Below are 18,738 nucleotides of genomic sequence, written 5' to 3' on the forward strand. Positions count from 1 at the left end.
AGCAGGCCGCAGTCGCCGCTCCACCTCCGTCCCGCCCCCCTCCCCGCCTCCCAGCTTGCTTAATAAAACTTTCTTTTCCCGCGGGTTGGGTGCAGGGTAGCTGCGGCCAGAGAGCTGGACACAGTAGAGGCCACGGGGCCGCAGACCGTCCCAGGCTGCGTCCCGTGCAGCGACTCGGCTCCGAGCTCCGGAAAGTCTTCAGTCCCTAGCCCTTCCCCCACGTCCCCTGCTCCGCGGGTCTTAAACAGCCCGACTCCGGCCGAGCAGGGGGCGGGACGGGTCTGGGAAACTGAAGCCGCGAGGGCACGTATGGTCCCTCCAATGCCCCAGGGTGCCCGTCGGCATTTTCGAGATGATGTCACGGCCTTCACTCTGATGTCACGTTGAGCATCTGACGTCGTACGCAGCCCCCAAGCCTAGGCGCCGGGGTCCTCTGACCGAAACCACGAGGTTTCCTTCGGTGGAGCCACTTGTGCGCGACCCAGGGTTGGGGGGGGGGCGGAGGTGGCGCTCCAGCCAGCTTATCTGGGTACCCTCTCCCGTTCCTACTGGCTTGTCTCCTTCCTCCCCTTTCGCGGTCCGAGGAGGTTGGGGGGGCGGGAACGCCTCCCGCGCGAGCCCCGCCCCGCCCTCCTCCCCGCCTCGCCCCGCTCCTCCCCGCCTCGCCCCTCCCCGCCCTCCTCCCCGCCTCGCCCCGCCCCGCCCTCCTCCCCGCCTCGCCCCGCCTCCGGCCCAAGGGGCCAGGAAGGGCGGAAGGAACCGCCGGGGGCCATGGACGGGGCCGTGATGGAAGGGCCGCTGTTTTTGCAGAGCCAGCGTTTCGGTACCAAGGTAGTGTGGGTAGGGGTTGCCGAACCCCATCAGAGCTAGGGGTGGGCAGCTGAGCCTAGATGGAGGGAGGGGACCGGCAGCGGGTTGGAGCGTGGCGCCCGGAGCCGGAGAGCCTTGTGAATTTCCGGCTAAATTGCTTTGCACACACTCGGAAGAAGCGTCTGCCGGCCTCCGGGTTCGCCTCTCTGGCCCTGGGGGAGACGGAGCGGCATCCTCCTGGGAAACTTCGCCTGCCGTCGGGAAGCCTCAGACCTGAAATTGGCCCGCGCAGGTCCTTCCCTCCCCGTCGGGGCCCGGGCCGCCGGTGTTTGCCCGCTCCCTCCCCAGTGTCTCTCCGCTCTTTCCCCAGAGGTGGAGGAAGACCTGGGCGGTGCTCTACCCGGCCAGCCCCCACGGTGTCGCGCGGCTCGAGTTCTTTGACCACAAGGGGTCGAGCTCTGGAGGGGGCCGAGGGAGCTCTCGCCGCCTGGACTGCAAGGTGATCCGTCTGGCTGAGTGTGTGAGCGTGACCCCCGTGGCCGTGGAGAGCCCCCCTGAGCCTGGCGCCGCAGCTTTCCGCCTGGACACCGCACAGCGTTCCCACCTGCTGGCGGCCGACGCGCCGTCCAGCGCCGCCTGGGTGCAAACGCTGTGCCGAAACGCCTTTCCGGTGAGGGGTCGGGGCTGCCGGTGAGGGGCTGGGGCGAGCTGCGCTGGGCCCAAGAGTCCATGCGGGGTGGGAGCAGTTACAGCGGCAGAGGAACTGGGCTGGCTCAGAACCTAGGAACCGCGGTGAGGGAATTACAGTCTCCTTCATACTCTTTTCTCTTTACCCCAGAAAGGCAGCTGGGCCCTGGCGCCTGCCGAGAACCCACCCAAGCTTTCTGCCCTGGAGATGCTGGAGAATTCACTGTATAGCCCCGCCTGGGAAGGTAGATGCCTAAAAAGCCCCAGCAGGGATGGCGTGGAAAGAAAGGGTGTCCTACAAGGGGAAGTATAATGCTCCTGAGAGCTGGCTTTCAAGTGTATGCTTGGACAACCTGCTCCCTCCCCCCACCCCAGCCCTGGCCAGGTGCCAGTCTAACTGTGTATTCCTTCCAGGATCCCAGTTCTGGGTAACCGTGCAAAGGACTGAAGCCTCTGAGCGTTGTGGCCTGCATGGCTCCTATATGCTGAGAGTGGAGGCTGAGAGGCTGACTCTCCTGGGTGTCAGGGCCCAGAGTCAGATACAGGAGCCACTCCTTTCCTGGCCTTACACTCTGTTGCGTCGCTATGGGCGAGACAAGGTGCGGTGCTGTTAGGAAGGACTGGCTCCCTGGGTTGGGCAGCTGTGGGAGGGGTGGGGCAGGACCAGGAGGTGGGAAACTCTGCCTTTTGGATAACCCTTTCTTGCCTAGCCCATGACCCCACCTCCCTTCCCAGGTGGTCTCTTCTTTGTAGGTCCCCTAACTAGTTCCAGCCCTGTGACTCACCTCCTCTGATGGCTCCTGATTATGTGTTTCCCTCCACACCCTCTTCAGGTCATGTTCTCTTTTGAGGCTGGCCGCCGCTGCCCCTCTGGCCCTGGAACCTTCACCTTCCAAACGGCACAGGGAAATGACATCTTTCAGGCAGTTGAGACTGCTATCCACCGACAGAAGGCCCAGGGAAAGGCCAGCCAGGGGCAGGATGTTCTCAGAGCTGATTCCCATGAAGGAGAAGTGGCAGAAGGGAAGTTGGCTCCCCACCGGGGCCCCCAGGAGCTCGCAGGCAGTGCTCCAGCCCTGTATGCTGAACCCTTAGACTCCCTGCGCATTCTTCCAGGCCCTTCCCAAGATTCCGTATACTCAGACCCCCTGGACAGCACCCCTGCTCAGGCAGGGGAGGGGTTAAAGAAACCTCTCTACTGGGACTTGTGTGAGCATGTGCAGCAGCAGCTGATAAAGGCCAAGCTGACAGACCCCAAAGAAGACCCCATCTATGATGAACCTGAGGGCCTGGCCCCAGCTGCTCTCCGGGGCCTTTATGATCTGCCTCAGGAGCCCAAGGATGCATGGTGGTGCCAGGCTCGGGTGAAGGAGGAGGGCTATGAGCTCCCCTACAACCCTGCTACTGATGACTACGCCGTGCCACCCCCGCGGAGCACAAAGCCCTTCCCAGCTCCCAAGCCCCAGGGCCTGGCCTTCTCTGAATCCGGTGCTGCAGCTGGCAGTGGCAGCAAAGGCCATAGCTTAGACGCTGCCCTGTATAGCCAGGTCCAGAAGAGTGGGGCCTCAGGTAGCCGGGACTGTGGGCTCTCTGGAGCAGGGACTGACAGGACTGGGGCCAAGTCAGAGGGCTCCACATGAGAAGAAGGGCAAGGCTGGGGTTGCTGATAGGAGGACCATGGGGAGGTGGCACTGGGGATCAAAGAAACCTGTTAGAACCAGCAGGAACCAGAGGGGTCTGTGTGTAGAGACCAGGGTACAAGGGGAGTCAAGGGAAGGATGATCTGTCCCAAGAAGTCATGGAAGTGGGACAGTTGGCAGGGGCTCAGGGATTGGATCTGGGGGAGGCCAGCACCTCTAAGTCATCCCCACCAAAGGAAGGGATAGCTGCTGGAGCAGTATTATACAAAGGGGTGTTTGGTCAGAGTAGGTACAGTTTGAGCGGCCTGTATGGAGGCTATAGGGAGACACTGGGCTGTGTCTTGATCCTTCCCCCTGCATTGTTCTTTGCCAGAGAGATATATTTTTTTAAAGTTTTATCCTCATTAAAGTCAGTTTGGGTTTAAGAGGTCTATGTGTGTGAACAGTCACAGAGGGGACAGAGAGGCAGGATGTGCTGAGTAGATGTGGAGGGGATCAGGAGGAGAACCAGGAAGGTGTTGGGGGCCACTGAAGGAGGAAAGGGCCTCAGGCAGGGGGGTCAAGCAGTGTGGTCATTCAGAGCCTGGGTGGTCCAGTCAGGCCCTGGGCTTGACCCTATCTCTGTGACCCTGTGTATAACATCTGGAACCCTCAGTTTCCCCCACTGCCCCTGTGCAAAATGGGAAAGCTTAATTACACGTACAAACCTCACAGGGTTTTTATGAAAGGAGTTAAATTTCTCAAGTACTTAATATGATTTCAAGTGCAGAGTAAGCATTGTATAAATGGTAGTTATTATTCTGTGGATGGAGAAAGCTGATGGGCAGGAATGCGGAGAGGGGAATAGGAAGGGAATAGGTCTTTTTCACACCACCCTCTCCCCTGTTCTCAGCTCTAGGATGCCTTCCCTCCCCCTTGTCTCACACACTGACACACACACACAAGCACATGCACGTGCCTGTGTGCGCACACTTTGCATGTAGGTACCAAGCATCAACCACTTATCTGTTTGGAGGCTGAAGGGAATTGCAGTGTGGTGGGTGTAGTGGGAGGGGCACGGGCTTTGGAATGCAGTTTCGATTTCAATCCTACTTGTTTTTCTTGAGCTCTGAAAACCTCATCCTTGTCTCTTGAGGTTCAGTTTCCTGATGGTGACCTGACTTCATCCACCTCCTTACACAGAGCTACAAGGAGAAAGTCGGGCCTGGGAATGCTCCTAACAATGGTGGAGACTTACTGGTTATTTAATCTTCATTTGTGTTAACAGTATCAAATGATCCAAAAGAAAAATGAGTCCCTGCTTGGCGAAGGAAAAGGGTCGGTGTGTCTCTTCCCAGCCTGAAGAGTGGGGCAGTGGCAGCACTGAGGACAGAGGAGGGGAAGGCTCTGTTTCCCAGCCACCTGGAGCTCACAGAGGCTTAGGTGGATAGGAGGCAAGTCTGTCCACAGAAAGCCATGGTGTGAGCCTTGGCATGGATGTGCTTGCACAGTGCAGCTGGGCTGTGGTGCTGGTGACTTATTAGGGCCCTGAGGGATACTCCTCATCTGCCTCCTCCTCCTCCTCCTCCTCCATGGAAGGCTGGAAGAAGACATCTGAGGAAGCTTTGCTGGCTGCTGGTATCTTGGGGGCTCTGCCAGGGGCTGGAGTCATAGGCAAAGGGGCCACTGTGGCTCGAACTCGATATGTTTGCAGGGGCCCAGCCTGCAAAGAAAGCAAGAAGAGCTTTCTGTGGAGACCAGACAGTTTCCGATCTTCTGTCCCATTCCCTGCTGGGCCTTCTGTCCTAACTCCTTCATGTGTCCTGTGAGTGACAGCCTCAAGGCCCAGGGCAGTGGAGTCCCCTAGGCTTCAGCCTCCACAGTGCCTGTCTCCTGGCTAAGTGTCCTCCTCTGTTTGCTCATCCACCAGCTAACTTGTGGTCGGTTCTGTTCCCACCTCTAGACTGACTGTAATTTGGAAACATCTTTCTCTTGTAACTTCAGGTAAGACAAAGTGGGGGTTTTCCTATAGGCCCTGTTATTGAGAAACAAGGAAAAGATTAATAAGGACACAAAAGGAAGCTCAAATACTATAGAACATGGATTTCATAAAAATAAACACCTGCTGGGACTTCCCTGGTGGTCCAGCGGTAAAGAATCCGCCTTACAATGCAGGGGACATGGGTTCAATCCCTGGTCAGGGAACTAAGATCCCACATGCCACAGGGCAACTAAGCCTGCGTGCCACAATTACTGAGCTCGCATGCCTCAACCAGAGAGCCTGTGTGCTGCAAACTACAGAGCCCATGTTCTCTGGAGCCCACATGCTACAACTAGAGAGAAGCCCGCCTGCCACAATGAAAGATCCCACGTGCCTCAGTGAAGATCCCACATGCCGCAACTAAGACCCAACATGGCCAAAAATAAATAAATAATAACATAAATCTTAAAAAGTAAATTAAAAAAATAAATCCCCCCTTCAATTACTCTTCTCTCTCAACCCTTGTCACTAGAGCCCTGTCTCTAAGCTACTAACCTTGGTCAGCCTCCCTTTACTCATCTGTAAAATAATCATAACACTTACCTTGCGGGGATGCTGTGAGGATTAAATGAGAAAAATATATGTGAGAGCACATGTTACAGAACCTGGCAAATGACTGCTGCTCAGTAAATGCTAATTTCCCTTCCCTTGGGCATCTTTTCCCACCTTCCCTTAAGCCTTTTCTTTCAACAGAGGCTTGTGGTTGTAGTTCCAGTGCAGCCAGTTTGCTTAGTGGGACAATGGTCTGTTAAATGACTAATGATTTATCACAAACACTGCAGTTAAGGTACCTAAACATTATATGTAAATGCCCAAGCAAAAAAAAAAAAAAGCCCCCTTACCGGGTAGGGGTTGTAATTTTCTTTGTCTAGGGCAAAAGGCTGCTCTTTTTCTTCCTCCCCTGTATGCTCTTTTTCTGCCAGAGGAGATCCAAGGAGGATACTCCCTTGGATGGCGGGGGAGTTGGGGACAGGGGAAGAGGACTCTCTGGGATTCTGGGCATAAAGGGGAGGGAGGGAAGTACCTTTCTCAGAGCCCGGCTCTCCCACCTTGGGTGGAGTGGGCCCTGAGGCTTGGCAAAGGTGCTGCTCAGGTGTGAGTACAGGTGGCTCCAAACCTGCAAGGGGTTGTAGGTGGGTTCTAGCTCCAGGTCATCCAGCATGCTCTGAGGAAGAGAGGAGGAGCCTCACCTGGGGCTCTTGAGGTCATAAAACCCAAGAGATCAGGCAGAGACCTGAGTGTGAGAAGCTGGAGGAGGTATGATGACTTCACTGAAGTATGTGAAATAGATGCGTGTCCTGCTGGGTGTTCTGCCCCAGGTCTGAGTGCATGTGAGGTAAGTGTCAGGCAAGGGTACAAGAAGCAGCAACTGAGTGGTTAGGGACACTGAACACTCTGGCTCTGAGAACAATGTCACAAGATTCTGAGAGGGGCCAGAGTGCTATGAAGGTTACAAGGGATCCAGTGTGCAAAGCTGTGAGGGAGGGTGTGTCCCGGCCGGGGTGCTCACAGTCTGCAAAGCAAGTACACTGAGTTCTCGGCGGCCTTTGAGGTGAGTATAACCAGAGGACATGCCAGCAGAGCATTCCTGAGCAGTCAGGTTTTCCGGCCACAACATCCTGTGCCAGGAACCATTGGCCCTGAAGTGAGACACTGAGTGAGCCATGGCTACTTGTGCCCACCTCTCTCTGCATCCCTGTGGCTGCCAAGCCAAGAGTACAATCCCAGGCTCTGTCCTCTCTGCACGTAAGCCAGCAACCTAGCAGCAACGATGTGGTTCCAGTTCTCTGTACCCAAAGGCCCCCCTCCTCCCCTCCCTCAGCCTGCGGAGGCTGACAGAGGAAATCCAGAATCCAGATCCAAGATGAGAGGAGGGGGAGGAGAAAATGGCCTTCAGAGTGTTCCCTCCTTTGCATCAGAGTCTTATTTTAAAACTCTTCCTATTCTCGGTGCCTACATTGGCCGCCTTTTCCTATTTTTCTCAGAAATAGATGCACACAAACACAGGTGCACACACATGCATACACATATTGCGGAGAAAGACCCATGAGAATACAGCATCACGCAGATTCTTGCTTACTTCCTTCTGTCTGGCCTCAGTTCCTTGCTCTCTTCTCTGCTCCTCTTACCACACCCTTGGAACCACTTCTGCCTCTGCTCCCCTGTCCTTTCCTTCAGGGGCTCACTCCTTTCCCTCATCCCTTTCTTGAATTCAATTCTCTTTTCTCCGCTCTATCTATTCCATGAGATCTGGGCTCACTTGCCTCCACAGTCTTACGGCTGTCATCAGGCATGTCCTCAGGTAGCAGGGGGAAAGGGCTGGGCAGCATCAGTTCCCGAGTGGCCACTGCCTTCACCAGCAGAGTGGGAGAGCGAGACGGCAGGATCACGTAGAAGGTGCTGGCGGGCTCTCTCAGGCTGTGTCCTTGGCTCAGGGGCTCCCCTTTGGCCAATAGCAGCCATTCTCTTTTCTGAAACGAAGACATACATAAATGCTGGTTCATCTTCAGTCTTTGGCGTGTTTGGAGGATTAGTCCCAATTGAGGCTTCCCCAAGTTCCTCTGGGGGTATCAGGGAGGGCTGAGCCATTTCACCCTGGCCCTGGGGAGGGAGGGACTTTCTGCCTGAATCACCAGTGCCCCAAGGTACTACTCTTTTTCCCTGATTAGGGACATACACAAAGGGTTATCAATGCAGAGACAAGTTCAGAGATGAAGTAGGTGTTTACCTTAGAGGGGGCTAATATATTACTCAATGATAAATGTGGAGTTTCAAGAACTGAAATCCTTAAAAACAGAGTCTTAAAACAGAGAATTCTGTGGGATGCTGTGAAAATTCAGGTCTCATTTTGAGGGTGATAAGTTTTGCTTGTGTTGCACAACTGGGGTTAGAGTGGGCTGCTTGGGGAATGTCCCTGGAATGTCCAGAGAGGGCTTAAAAAGAAGGTGGTCAAAGTCACCTGGGAAGAGAGGAGGAGGAGAGATCAGGGAAAGGAAAGCTTTGGTACAAGGAGGTGGGTGGGGACAGGGCCCTTGAGATCAACTCAGCCCATCACAGGACAAAAAGAAGGGTCAAAATTCTGGGGGTGGCAACTCTGAGTGAAGGGTACTGCAGAACAGAGGGGTGACACTTTGTCGTCTTCCATGGAGATTAAATAAGTTAGCATATGGGTAAGAAGAAGAGACAAGCAGACATATTAGCAGATTTTCTGCATGTACCCTTTTAAACCAGGCATGGAAATGAGACAATTTTCTGTGGTAGTTTTTCAAGGAAAACCACAACTCCAGGAACCATGGAGTCAGGACTGTTACAATCATCTTTAAATCTTTAAATTGTGTTCTTTTCCTTGAGGCGATCATCATAACAGGTACATAACAGTCACCTTGCTCCATAAGATGAAAGAAAGCACACTAGCTCTACCCACTCTAACATATATGAAAAGTTGGAAGAAATAATACAAGAGGAAAGGCAAAAAGGGGGAAAAAGATTTTAAGGGGATAGAGGAATTATCAGTGTCTTGTGGAAGACAAGTGGAAAGTGACACAGTGAAGCAGAAAAAACCTGCTGTGGCGTTAGAATTATACCCCAGAGCAAATGTGCTGGGATGGGGGTGGGGCTGGAGTTCTAGAAATTTTTTTTTCCTGTTTTTCTTTTTTAAAAAAAATTCTTTTGTCCCCCTTCTTTCCTCTCCCCACCCCCTACTCCTCCTAATACACACTTTTTTAAAGTAAGGGGACTACCATGATGTCTCTCTAGCCCAGCCCCTGTAGAAGTGACCCCAGGGCCTGCTGTTAAAACCACTATAGAATTGAGAGGGGGAACTGTTGTAGTCGGGGGTCTGGGCTCGGAATCGGACTTGTGGGAAACCCTGGTCTGCTGTGCTGATGCCTGGTCTGTTGGTTCGCTTTGGGAGCACCTTGATTTGTCTTCCTCTAAATAGGGATTCATCTAAGGCCAGGGAAGCCCTCACTGACTGTCTGAGAACTCTATATATGCAAACTCTTTGGGATGGCCACTAAATTTGTCACAGAGTATGGTAACGTGGTTACCATAGCCATGCCATGAAAGTGTGCTTCCAGCTAGCTCTTCCACTGTTGCACCATAGTCCACTTTGCCAACATAGATGGAATGGGCATTGGCCTCCATCTTCTCCTCAATGGACATGATCAGTGGGCCAGCATTGCTGAAGGTGGACTCATATTCATTTGCTTCTGTACTTCATTCTGCAGCTCCTTTAGCTTCTCAGCTTCTTCTTCCATCTCCCGACTCAAGCTTTGATTGCTTCCAGTTCCTTCTCTAGAACAACACATCAACCCTGCTGGGCCCCTTCTGGTGGTCGAGGCTGCATTACATTATTCTCTGCAACCCCACCCCGCCGGCCAGTCGGTCGCTGGCCTGCTTGCTCACCCTCCCCTCACCCAGTTCTAGACACTTTAAAGCGTGTCATCACTTTGTACAGCACAGAACTCTGAGGGGGTCTGGTAAGCCAGGCAGGTGGTAGGTGCCTTCAGAAGTTCATGCTTTCTTAACATTTTGCTTATATCTGTTGCTGTGCTGTCTTCCTGAAGAACAGATACAAAATGTATGGAAAGTCTACCTGATGCTTTTCAAGTCCATCAGATTGGAAATAAATGATATAGAAATCATGGTGTATGTGTGCACGGGGAGAATTTGCTCCTGCTCTGAGGACATGGCCTTTTATTTTTTTTAACATCTTTATTGGAGTATAATTGCTTTACAATGGTGTGTTAGTTTCTGCTGTATAACAAAGTGAATCAGCTATACATATACATATATCCCCATATCGCCTCCCTCTTGCGTCTCCCACCCACCCTCCCTATCCCACCCCTCTAGGTGGTCACAAAGCACCAAGCTGATCTCCCTGTGCTATGCGGCTGCTTCCCACTAGCTATCTGTTTTACATTTGGTAGTGTATATATGTCCATGCCACCCTCTCACTTCGTCCCAGCTTACCCTTCCTCCTCCCTGTGTCCTCAAGTCCATTCTCTACGTCTGCGTCTTTATTCCTGCCCTGCCCCTAGGTTCATTAGAACCTTTTTTTTCTTTTTCTTTTTTTAGATTCCATATATATGTATTAGCATACGGTATTTGTTTTTCTCTTTCTGACTTACTTCCCTCTGTATGACAGACTCTAGGTCCATCCACCTCACTACTAATAACTCAGTTTCATTTCTTTTTATGGTTGAGTAACATTCCATTGTATATATGTGCCACGGACACTTAGGTTGCTTCCATGTCCTGGCTATTGTAAATAAAACTGCAATGAACATTGTGGTACATGACTCTTTTTGAATTAGGGTTTTCTCAGGGTATATGGACATGGCCTTTTTAAGCCTGGAAGGGATGTTCTCTGGAAGGGATATTAGGAAATTGCAGGACACTCCATTTCATTTGGGTCAAGTAACGTCCAATGTGGCTCAGGCTTTGAATTATTTTCATTATTTTAATCTTTTTTTCATGCTGGTTCATGAATTTGTTTGTAGATTAGTTTGTTTATTTATTAAGAATTTATTGAATGCCTATTATGTCCCAAGCACTAGGCATGGGTATATAGAAATTCATTAGACATGTTCCTTGCCCTCTTAGAGCTTGTAATATAGTAATATATATTGTAATATAGTAAGGAATACAAGGTTAGCTTCATATCCAAAAATCAAACAATGTAATAATATATCATGTTAATAGACTAACGGACAAAACTACACAATCATCTCAATAGATGCAGAAAAAGCATTTGATAAAATTCATGATAAAAACATTCAACAGGATGGAACTTCTTTACCCTAACAAAGGCCTCTACAAAAACCCTACAGCTAACATCATAAGTAGTGGTGAAAGACTGGGTGCCTTGCCCCTAAGATTAGGAGCAAGACAAAGATATCTGCACTTGTCACTTCTATTCAACAACACTGGAGGTGTATTGAAGACCAAAGGGCCATTTTCCACATTTTCTGGACTGTTAGCCCCCCTAGGATTATGAGTATGACCGTAGGGAGGGGGAGAGGCACTCATAAAGATATTGAGTGTGTCAGCATCCTAGCACTTGGGGACTAATATTTTTAAAATTTGATTTAGAAAAATATAATAATGTGACATTTCTCACATCAGAGAGCAAAGGTGCACATTCCTACCGTTTATCAGTTCTGTGAAGTTCAAAATAGATGTGGCAATAGGTATATGGGTGGGGAAGGGTCAAAAGGATGAATGGGGGCAGGCTATGGTGGGGGGCAGGAAAAGCTTCAGAGTGAAAGTATTTAAGCAGAATCTGGAAAAAAATTAAAAATTAGTCAGGTTCACAGAGGCAAGGGGAAGGGCTCAGCATGAAAAAGGGTGTGGCTGTGTGAAGCAGTTTAGCATCTTTGGGGAACATTTAGTAATTTATTAGTGTGGCTGGAATGGAGGATAGAAGGGGCATGGTGAAAGATGAAGCAAGAGAAACAGACAAGGCTGGGTCACAAGAAGCCCACTGATGTCGTGCTATCCTGCTATTCTAGCCCCTGTCTGTATCCCCTGGAGGCTGTATAAGCTAACTTCATTCTGATCATTAAAAAAAAAATAGCTCCTGGGACTTCCCTGGTGGCGCAGTGGTTAAGAATCCGCCTGCCAATGCAGGGGACACGGGTTCAACCCCTGGTCCAGGAAGATACCACATGCTGCAGAGCAACTAAGCCTGTGCTCCACAACTACTGAGCCTGTGCTCTAGAGCCTGTGAGCCACAACTACTGAGCCTGTATGCTGCAACTACTGAAGCCCACACGCCTAGAGCCTGTGCTCTGCAACAAGAGAAGCAACTGCAAAGAGAAGCAACTGCAATGAGAAGCCTGCGCACCGCAACAAAGAGTAGCCCCAGCTCGCAGCAACTAGAAAGCCCGCATGCAGCAACTAAGACCCAACGCAGCCATAAATAAATAAATAAATTTATTTTAAAAAAGTGGCTCCTGACCTGCCATCACCCCACTCTCAGCTTGGAGTCTTGCTCTTGACTCTTCGCCTAATATAACCAAGGAATTTCCATTTCCCCACCCATTTACAGCCCAACCAGGTCATTGCCTATGTACTTAGACTCCTGCTGGGCATATCTTGGCTTGAATCCTGTCATTTCTGTGGCCAATTAGGGCAGACATGGCCCGTAAAACTCTGGAACGTGTCTCCAGAAACTCTGACATTTTAAGTATGAAACTGAAAAATCTAGGTGGTATTTTCATTTCTTTTCCTAGTTCAGACAGACATGACTTTGTAAGAGAAATGAGGATGTGAAAAGTGAGTCACTAGCTACATAACTGGGACTATGTAGTAGGATTTGGTAATTGAAATGATGGTTTCCTGGTGATGAATAAATACATCTAATAAATACTTGGAAAAATTATATATGTAATTCCCTACCACATTCCACAAAGTAGTTATCCAAGTTAAGAAAAAGGCAACAACAAAAAATATAAAATAAACAATTAGGGGGATTAGGCAAAGGAAAAATAAGGGTAGGGTGATAATAGAGCCAAGATTAGATAAGATCATAAAAATGCAAACCACCATTTAAAAAAAGTCATTAATTAATTAACTAATTTATGGCTGTGTTGGGTCTTCATTTCTGTGCGAGGGCTTTCTCTAGTTGTGGTAAGAGGGGGCCACTCTTCATCGCCGTGTGCGGGCCTCTCACTATCGTGGCTTCTCTTGGTGCAGAGCACAGGCTCCAGATGCACAGCCTCAGTAATTGTGGCTCATGGGCCCAGTTGCTCTGCGGCATGTGGGATCTTACCAGACCAGGGCTCGAACCTGTGTTCCCTGCATTGGTAGGCAGATTCTCAACCACTGCGCCACCAGGGAAGCCCCAAACCACCCATTTTTGCCAGAAGCTATGCTTATACCTACTTGTAAGAAAACCCAGGAACCTGAAAATGAGAACATGGTGGAACCAGCCAACTAACTGAGGGTAAACCAGAAAAATGTATTATAGGCTGTCTAGCCAGATAAAGGATGCAAAAGGGAATAAATGAACATTTAATAACCATCAGCCTCTACATTTGAGTGGGTTGGAATGGCCAGAGGCAGACTGGTTTTCCTTCCTAGAATAACTAGCAAAGCTGAAAAATATACAGAAACCATTTGTCTGAAGGAAGTGAGAAGGTGCTGAGACAATAAAAGTGAGAGGTGGCTCAGTCTCTGGAGAAGGAAGAATTCAGAGAGGTGAGGGAGGTATTGCAATTGCTTTTATCCTGAGGGCATATGTTTATTCTCATTTGGAGGGAGTCGGGGTGGGAGCTGAGAATCTAGGATTTGTACCTCCTGAGGCACTTGTAAGGGAACAGAGAAACTACCAGAACTTTCTGGTGGAGACTTGGAAGGGGTAAGATGGGTGCTTAAGCCAACTTCTCACTCAGCACATTTGCCAAATACTGGGGCTGCATGGAGCAGAGGACAAAAACACCCAAGAAGAAAGCCTCTAGAAGTAGAGCATTTTAGCAGACTTGGGAAAGTGATTAGAGTTGGGATCATCCAAGGGGAGGGGATACACATTATAGACCAGGTTTTCAGTGGAAAATCCTAGAGGGCAAGGAGCAAAACAGGGGTAGATTGAGCCTTAGCAGGACTGCAGTCCAACCTTGACTCAGCATAGCTCCTGAGTGGAAAAGGATGATTTGCCAACACTCTATCTGCTTAGTGCAGGGCAGGATGAACCTCTCAGAAGAGGCCAACACCAACTGGAGCCTCTACAATTTATTTAGACACAATGAGTATCTTTCACCAAAATATTACTGGGTTCACCAAAAGACAGGACCACATGTCTGAAAACCAAATGAAGAAAGAGACAATAGAAACAAGGCCACAGGTGATCCAAATGCTGAGGTTAGCAAAGTACCTTAAAATAACTATGATTAGTTTGTTCACGAAAATAGGTGAAAATACGGAGAATTTCTCCAGAGAATTAGAATCCATAAAAAATAAACAAATGGAATTTGTAGAACTACTAACCAGTCATTATGTACAAATCATATACCAGATGTATGCTACATGCTTTACACATGTAATATTACTTAATCATCTTAAAGACCACGTGAGGTATATTTTACGTGAGGTATGTCTTTTTTACATGTGAAAGGGATAAGGGTTACTAATATGTTTGTCATGCACCTTCTCCTTTTTTTTCCTTCTCTCCCACTCCACTTCTACTCATAAAAGGAGAAGCTGTGTGGGTTCTATTCCTGGATATTTTATATATATATATATATATATATATATATATATATATATATTTTTTTTTTTTTTTTTTTTTTTTTTTTTTTTGTGGTACGTGGGCCTCTCACTGCTGTGGCCTCTTCCGTTGCAGAGCACAGGCTCCGGACGCGCAGGGTCAGTGGCCATGGCTCACGGGCCCAGCCGCTCTGCGGCATGCGGGATCCTCCCCGACCAGGGCACGAACCCGTGTCCCCTGCATTGGCAGGCGGACTCTCAACCACTGCACCACCAGGGAAGCCCCTGGATATTTTAAATAGGTGGAGAGAGACAGGACCTAAGAGGGAGGGGATTATGTCAGAGAGGCTAAGTCAATCTATAGAATATATATATATATATATATATATGTATATATATATGTATATGGCTGAGAGAGGAAGAAGATAGAGGAACAGGGACTGGGGATACAGACAGAGTTTTAGTTTTTGGGTGTGTGTGTGGGTGAAAGGCTCTTGGAACATCTCCAAGTTAGATATGATTGAGGAGTAGAAGAAGAAAATTTGAAAAATGTCATCGAGCGTAATGAACTATTTCCTCTTTGACGTTCTTTGAAAGCACACATAAGTTAATTTTAAAACTATGTTTGTCCTCTGGGTAGTGCTTCTTTGCATGCCATTTATATAGAGACGAAACCACATGGGACCACTAGATTTGTTAGGGTTACAAATAGATAAATACAGTGAGGCTTAGAGAGGTTAAGTATATGGCCCGACTTCACACAATTGGGAAATAATGAAGCTGTCAGGAACCTAGGACCATCTGAGCCCAAAGCCCATGCTTTTCACAGACAATATGAATTACACTTTACCCCAACAGATTAGAAAACTGCCTGGCCTCGACTCCCAACAAAGAGAGATAACAAAGGGGGAATTTCTACTCTAAACCTAAATTTGACTAAGCCTGAGGAATTAGTTGGTAAAATGGGGAAGTGGTAGAAATTTCAGGAAAAGGCAACCACGTTTTCCTGGATTCTGGGTAGGCAAATTTATATCAGACTTTAAGCAAAATCATAGGATCATATATTTAAAAACTAATTGAAATATGCTTGTCTCCAAAAAGAAATAGAACACACAAAGTTCTAGTGATAAATATAAGCATCAAGAAAGGCCTCATTGTAGAAGCACCATTTGAGCTGGGTCCTTCAGAATGAGGTAGAATTTGAACAGATGGAGATATAAGGGACAACATCAAAAAAAGTTCAAAGGTAGGGCAATTTAAAGTTTGTAAATTAATTTGGTTGCACTGTATGATACAGGAAGGGGGATAATGGGAGACAAGGATGGAGTTTGAATACCTGGCTAAGGAATATACACTTTAAGTATGATTAATAGTAAGCCACAAAATAGCTTTAACCTGAAGAGTGGCAGGACCATTGCTGTGTTTCAAGAATATTAATCTGGTGGCAGATTGGAAAATGGATTGCGAAGGGGAAACGTTAAAAGCATTGAGACAAGTTAAGAGCTTATTGCAATATTAAAGGAAAGAGGGAAAATGAGGGAAATATAAATTAAAGGAAAGAGAGGAAAAAATACATACAATAGATGCTGTGGGGTTAGAGCAGGCAAGACTTAAGTCATTGGGTGAACAACATGTGACAGGGGAATGCTTCAAGAATATTAATCTGGTCTAATGAACAGGGCAAATTAGAAGAGGGAGAGATTGGAGGTAGGGAAGCTAATTATGAGTTTACTGAAGAAGTCTTGGTGAGAACAAGCAGCAGGAATGGGAAGGAAAGGACAGTTACAACTTATGAGAAAATATTTGATATGACTTAGTAATGAACTGGGTGTAAAGGGAGAGAAGGCTGAAAGTGACTGAGGTTACAAGCCTGGGTGAGTAGACAGTGATGGTGCTGCTATTAACAGAAAGACAGAAGTTAGAATGAGAACTTAGCTGGAGGGGAAACAGAAGTCAAGATATTTAAGTGGGGAACTGATTACATCAGATTTTCAAAGAACATGTGAAAGAGGTATAAGAAAGAATATAAAACCAAGGATGGACTTAAAGAAGTGCTGAAAACTTGTAAAAATAGGATCTGGAAGGTTAAAACGCTAAATAAGTCTTGTCACATAGTAGGGACTCCAAAAATATTTGTGGGTGAATGAATGAGCTGAAGCTTGTGAAGAATTCTTCCCTCCATAACACACTACCTTTCAGGCTTTTTGCTGCTTGGAGATGTCAAGTGAGAAGCAAGAAGGAAGAGCAATTCAAACACGATTTTGCTTCTTCCTTTTCTAGGAAAGGAGAGTGGTCTTTGATCTGGTTGAGGTGAAACATAAGAAGCACAAGATGGGTAAGGAGCTACTACAAGTACCTAGTACTAGTTTAAGTGAATTCAAGTCCAGTGATGTACAGAAGCTTGGGGTGCTAAGTGAAGGGAGAAGAATTAGCCTCAGTGTCGTGATCTGTGTTTATCTGGCTACACCTGCAGTAGGAATTTAGCCAAGGAGTTAAAACTATGAGATATATAGTCAACAGAACTACATTCAACTACATTCTGACTTGGCCACTTCAGTGGCTGTGTGACCTTTGGTAAGTCACTTGATCTCTTTAGACTTCAGTCTTCTCCATCTGTAAAAATGGAGACAACAATCTATCTCACAGAATTATTGTAAGAATTAAATGAGGTAAAGTATGCAAAGCACTTGGTTAAGTGACTAGCTCTTAATAAGTGCTACTGAAAATGGGTATCTTATTAGACATGGGTCAACCACATACTTCTGAGATTCCATGAGAGAGGAGTGATAAAGAAGAGGTCTCTTTGACCCCTACAGCTGTACCTGGCATGTAGTGCTCAATAAATTTTTGTTGAATAAATTAGCCATAATAGTTTATAGTACATACTGTAAACTATTATGGTTCACTGTTTGACTGAATTATTGTTCCTTTAACTTTTCCCCTATTTCGATTTAACCATTCCTCTATTTAGGACATTTAAGTTGTTTCCAGTTTCTTACCATTGTAAATAACACTGATATAAACATGCTGGTACCTGTATCTTTGCTCCCTTTTCTCACTGTTTTCTTGGGCTATATTCCCAGTAGTGGAATTGAAGTGTTGAAGGGTACCACTTTCCAGAAAATTTACATTCCCTCTAGCAGTGTATTAAAATGCAACTGTCTGTTTAAAATATCATGTACTATAAGAATGTACTGAAGCCGCATGAAAGCAATTTCTCCCGAGTAGATCTCCAAGATCCTGAGGAATTGGGTAGAGTATAGTAAATGGAGCTCTTGGGTTTTAACAGTTAGGAGGTATCTGTTGTCTCTGCTCTGCAAAGACAGGAGATGGGTGTTCTTCATATAGGAAACAGGAACTCAGTGGGTGGACCTAAAAGGGAGTGTGGGCTTTGAAACAGGAAAAAAGAAGTCTGCTTCTGATAGTGAAAGAGACACATTACTGTGCTGTCTTGATCTCTCATATCCTACTGGGTCAAACTGTTATTCTATATCCACTTAGCAGTTATACACGTCCTTGAATTGTATTTGCAATTGTTTTATTTTGCTTTCTAGGTGTTGTATTACCGTTTCATGTATATGCTCTTATAGTTTTTTCATTTCAGGAAATGGTAAATCAGAAACCAGCCAGTTATTTGATACTTCACTATCCCTCACTCCATACATCCAATCCTTCACATGCTCTCTTTCTCTAAAATACTTCTTTAATTGGTTTACTTTTCTCATCTTGACTTCCAACATCCAAGTCCAAGCCACAATCATCTCTTGCCTGGACTACTGCAGTGCCCTCCTATCTCACTTTCTTGTTTTCATCTTTCTTCTGAAAGTTCATTTCCAAATTTTGACACAATTAATTGTTTAAAAACTTAAATAGATGATGTCATTTCTAATGATTTCTTTTTGTACGTAAAGTCCCACTTCGTTTTTGGACTACAAATCTTTGTATGATTTGACCCCTGCTCACGTTTGGCTCCTCACCTTTTGGTTCTCTTGGTCCTTGCTCTTTTTGTTTCGGTCACAATGGTCATTCCACTTTTTTTTTTTTCCTTCGGACGCGCAGGCTCAGCGGCCATGGCTCACGAGCCCAGCCACTCCGCGGCATGTGGGATCTTCCCAGACCGGGGCACGAACCCGTGTGCCCTGCATCGGCAGGCGGACTCTCAACCACTGCGCCACCAGGGAAGCCCGTCATTCCACTCTTGATTTGAGGGTCAGCTCTTTCCGGCCTTTGGGTCTTTGCACGTGCCTTTCCCTGCACCTGGAATGCTCTTCCTGCCACCCTTCACCTAGCTAATTCCCATTCATCTGGCAGATCTCAGTTTAATTGTCACTTTCCCAGAGAGGCTCTGTTACAGCAACCTCTTATTTTCCC

The 18,738-nt window shown here is 47.6% G+C and overlaps 2 protein-coding genes and 1 pseudogene across 4 annotated transcripts in view; 1 reads left to right on the forward strand and 2 right to left on the reverse strand.

The window, feature by feature from the left end:
- Positions 1–93: 93 nt before the first annotated feature.
- Positions 94–3,562, forward strand: DOK1 (docking protein 1). Of its 3 annotated transcripts, XM_059078452.2 has the most exons (5): positions 94–831; positions 1,181–1,480; positions 1,649–1,742; positions 1,912–2,096; positions 2,331–3,562. In XM_059078452.2, exons 1-5 carry the CDS (start codon positions 772–774, stop codon positions 3,135–3,137), a joined length of 1,446 nt encoding a protein of 481 aa, XP_058934435.1. In that variant the 5' UTR covers positions 94–771; the 3' UTR covers positions 3,138–3,562. The 3 variants fall into 3 exon arrangements, with proteins under 3 accessions (XP_058934435.1, XP_058934437.1, XP_058934436.1); XM_059078454.2 differs by lacking the exon at positions 1,912–2,096 and having other exon boundaries at positions 730–831; XM_059078453.2 differs by lacking the exons at positions 94–831; positions 1,181–1,480; positions 1,912–2,096 and having other exon boundaries at positions 1,661–1,742.
- An 862-nt stretch (positions 3,563–4,424) lies between these two features.
- The window catches only part of M1AP (meiosis 1 associated protein), an 83,343-nt gene continuing 69,029 nt past the window's right edge, over positions 4,425–18,738 (reverse strand). Inside the window, exons 8-11 of the mRNA XM_059079626.2 lie at positions 7,422–7,628; positions 6,182–6,322; positions 5,701–5,712; positions 4,425–4,839 (exon numbers count right to left, since the gene is read on the reverse strand). Of these exons, the coding sequence (XP_058935609.1) occupies positions 4,657–4,839; positions 5,701–5,712; positions 6,182–6,322; positions 7,422–7,628 (543 nt within the window). The 3' untranslated portion in view covers positions 4,425–4,656. The remainder of the gene's footprint in view (positions 4,840–5,700; positions 5,713–6,181; positions 6,323–7,421; positions 7,629–18,738) is intronic.
- On the reverse strand, positions 8,045–9,442 carry LOC131765718 (polyadenylate-binding protein 2 pseudogene; annotated as a pseudogene).

Source organism: Kogia breviceps, chromosome 11 (genome assembly GCF_026419965.1).
Source record: "Kogia breviceps isolate mKogBre1 chromosome 11, mKogBre1 haplotype 1, whole genome shotgun sequence".
In the NCBI taxonomy this organism is placed as follows: domain Eukaryota; kingdom Metazoa; phylum Chordata; class Mammalia; order Artiodactyla; family Physeteridae; genus Kogia; species Kogia breviceps.

Coding starts and splice junctions, on each gene's coding strand:
- DOK1 (XM_059078452.2), top strand. CDS start 772: ATGGACGGGGCCGTGATGGAAGGGCCGCTGTTTTTGCAGAGCCAGCGT. Junction 832..1,180: donor GCCAGCGTTTCGGTACCAAG/GTAGTGTGGGTA, acceptor CTCTTTCCCCAG/AGGTGGAGGAAGACCTGGGC. Junction 1,743..1,911: donor GTATAGCCCCGCCTGGGAAG/GTAGATGCCTAA, acceptor TATTCCTTCCAG/GATCCCAGTTCTGGGTAACC.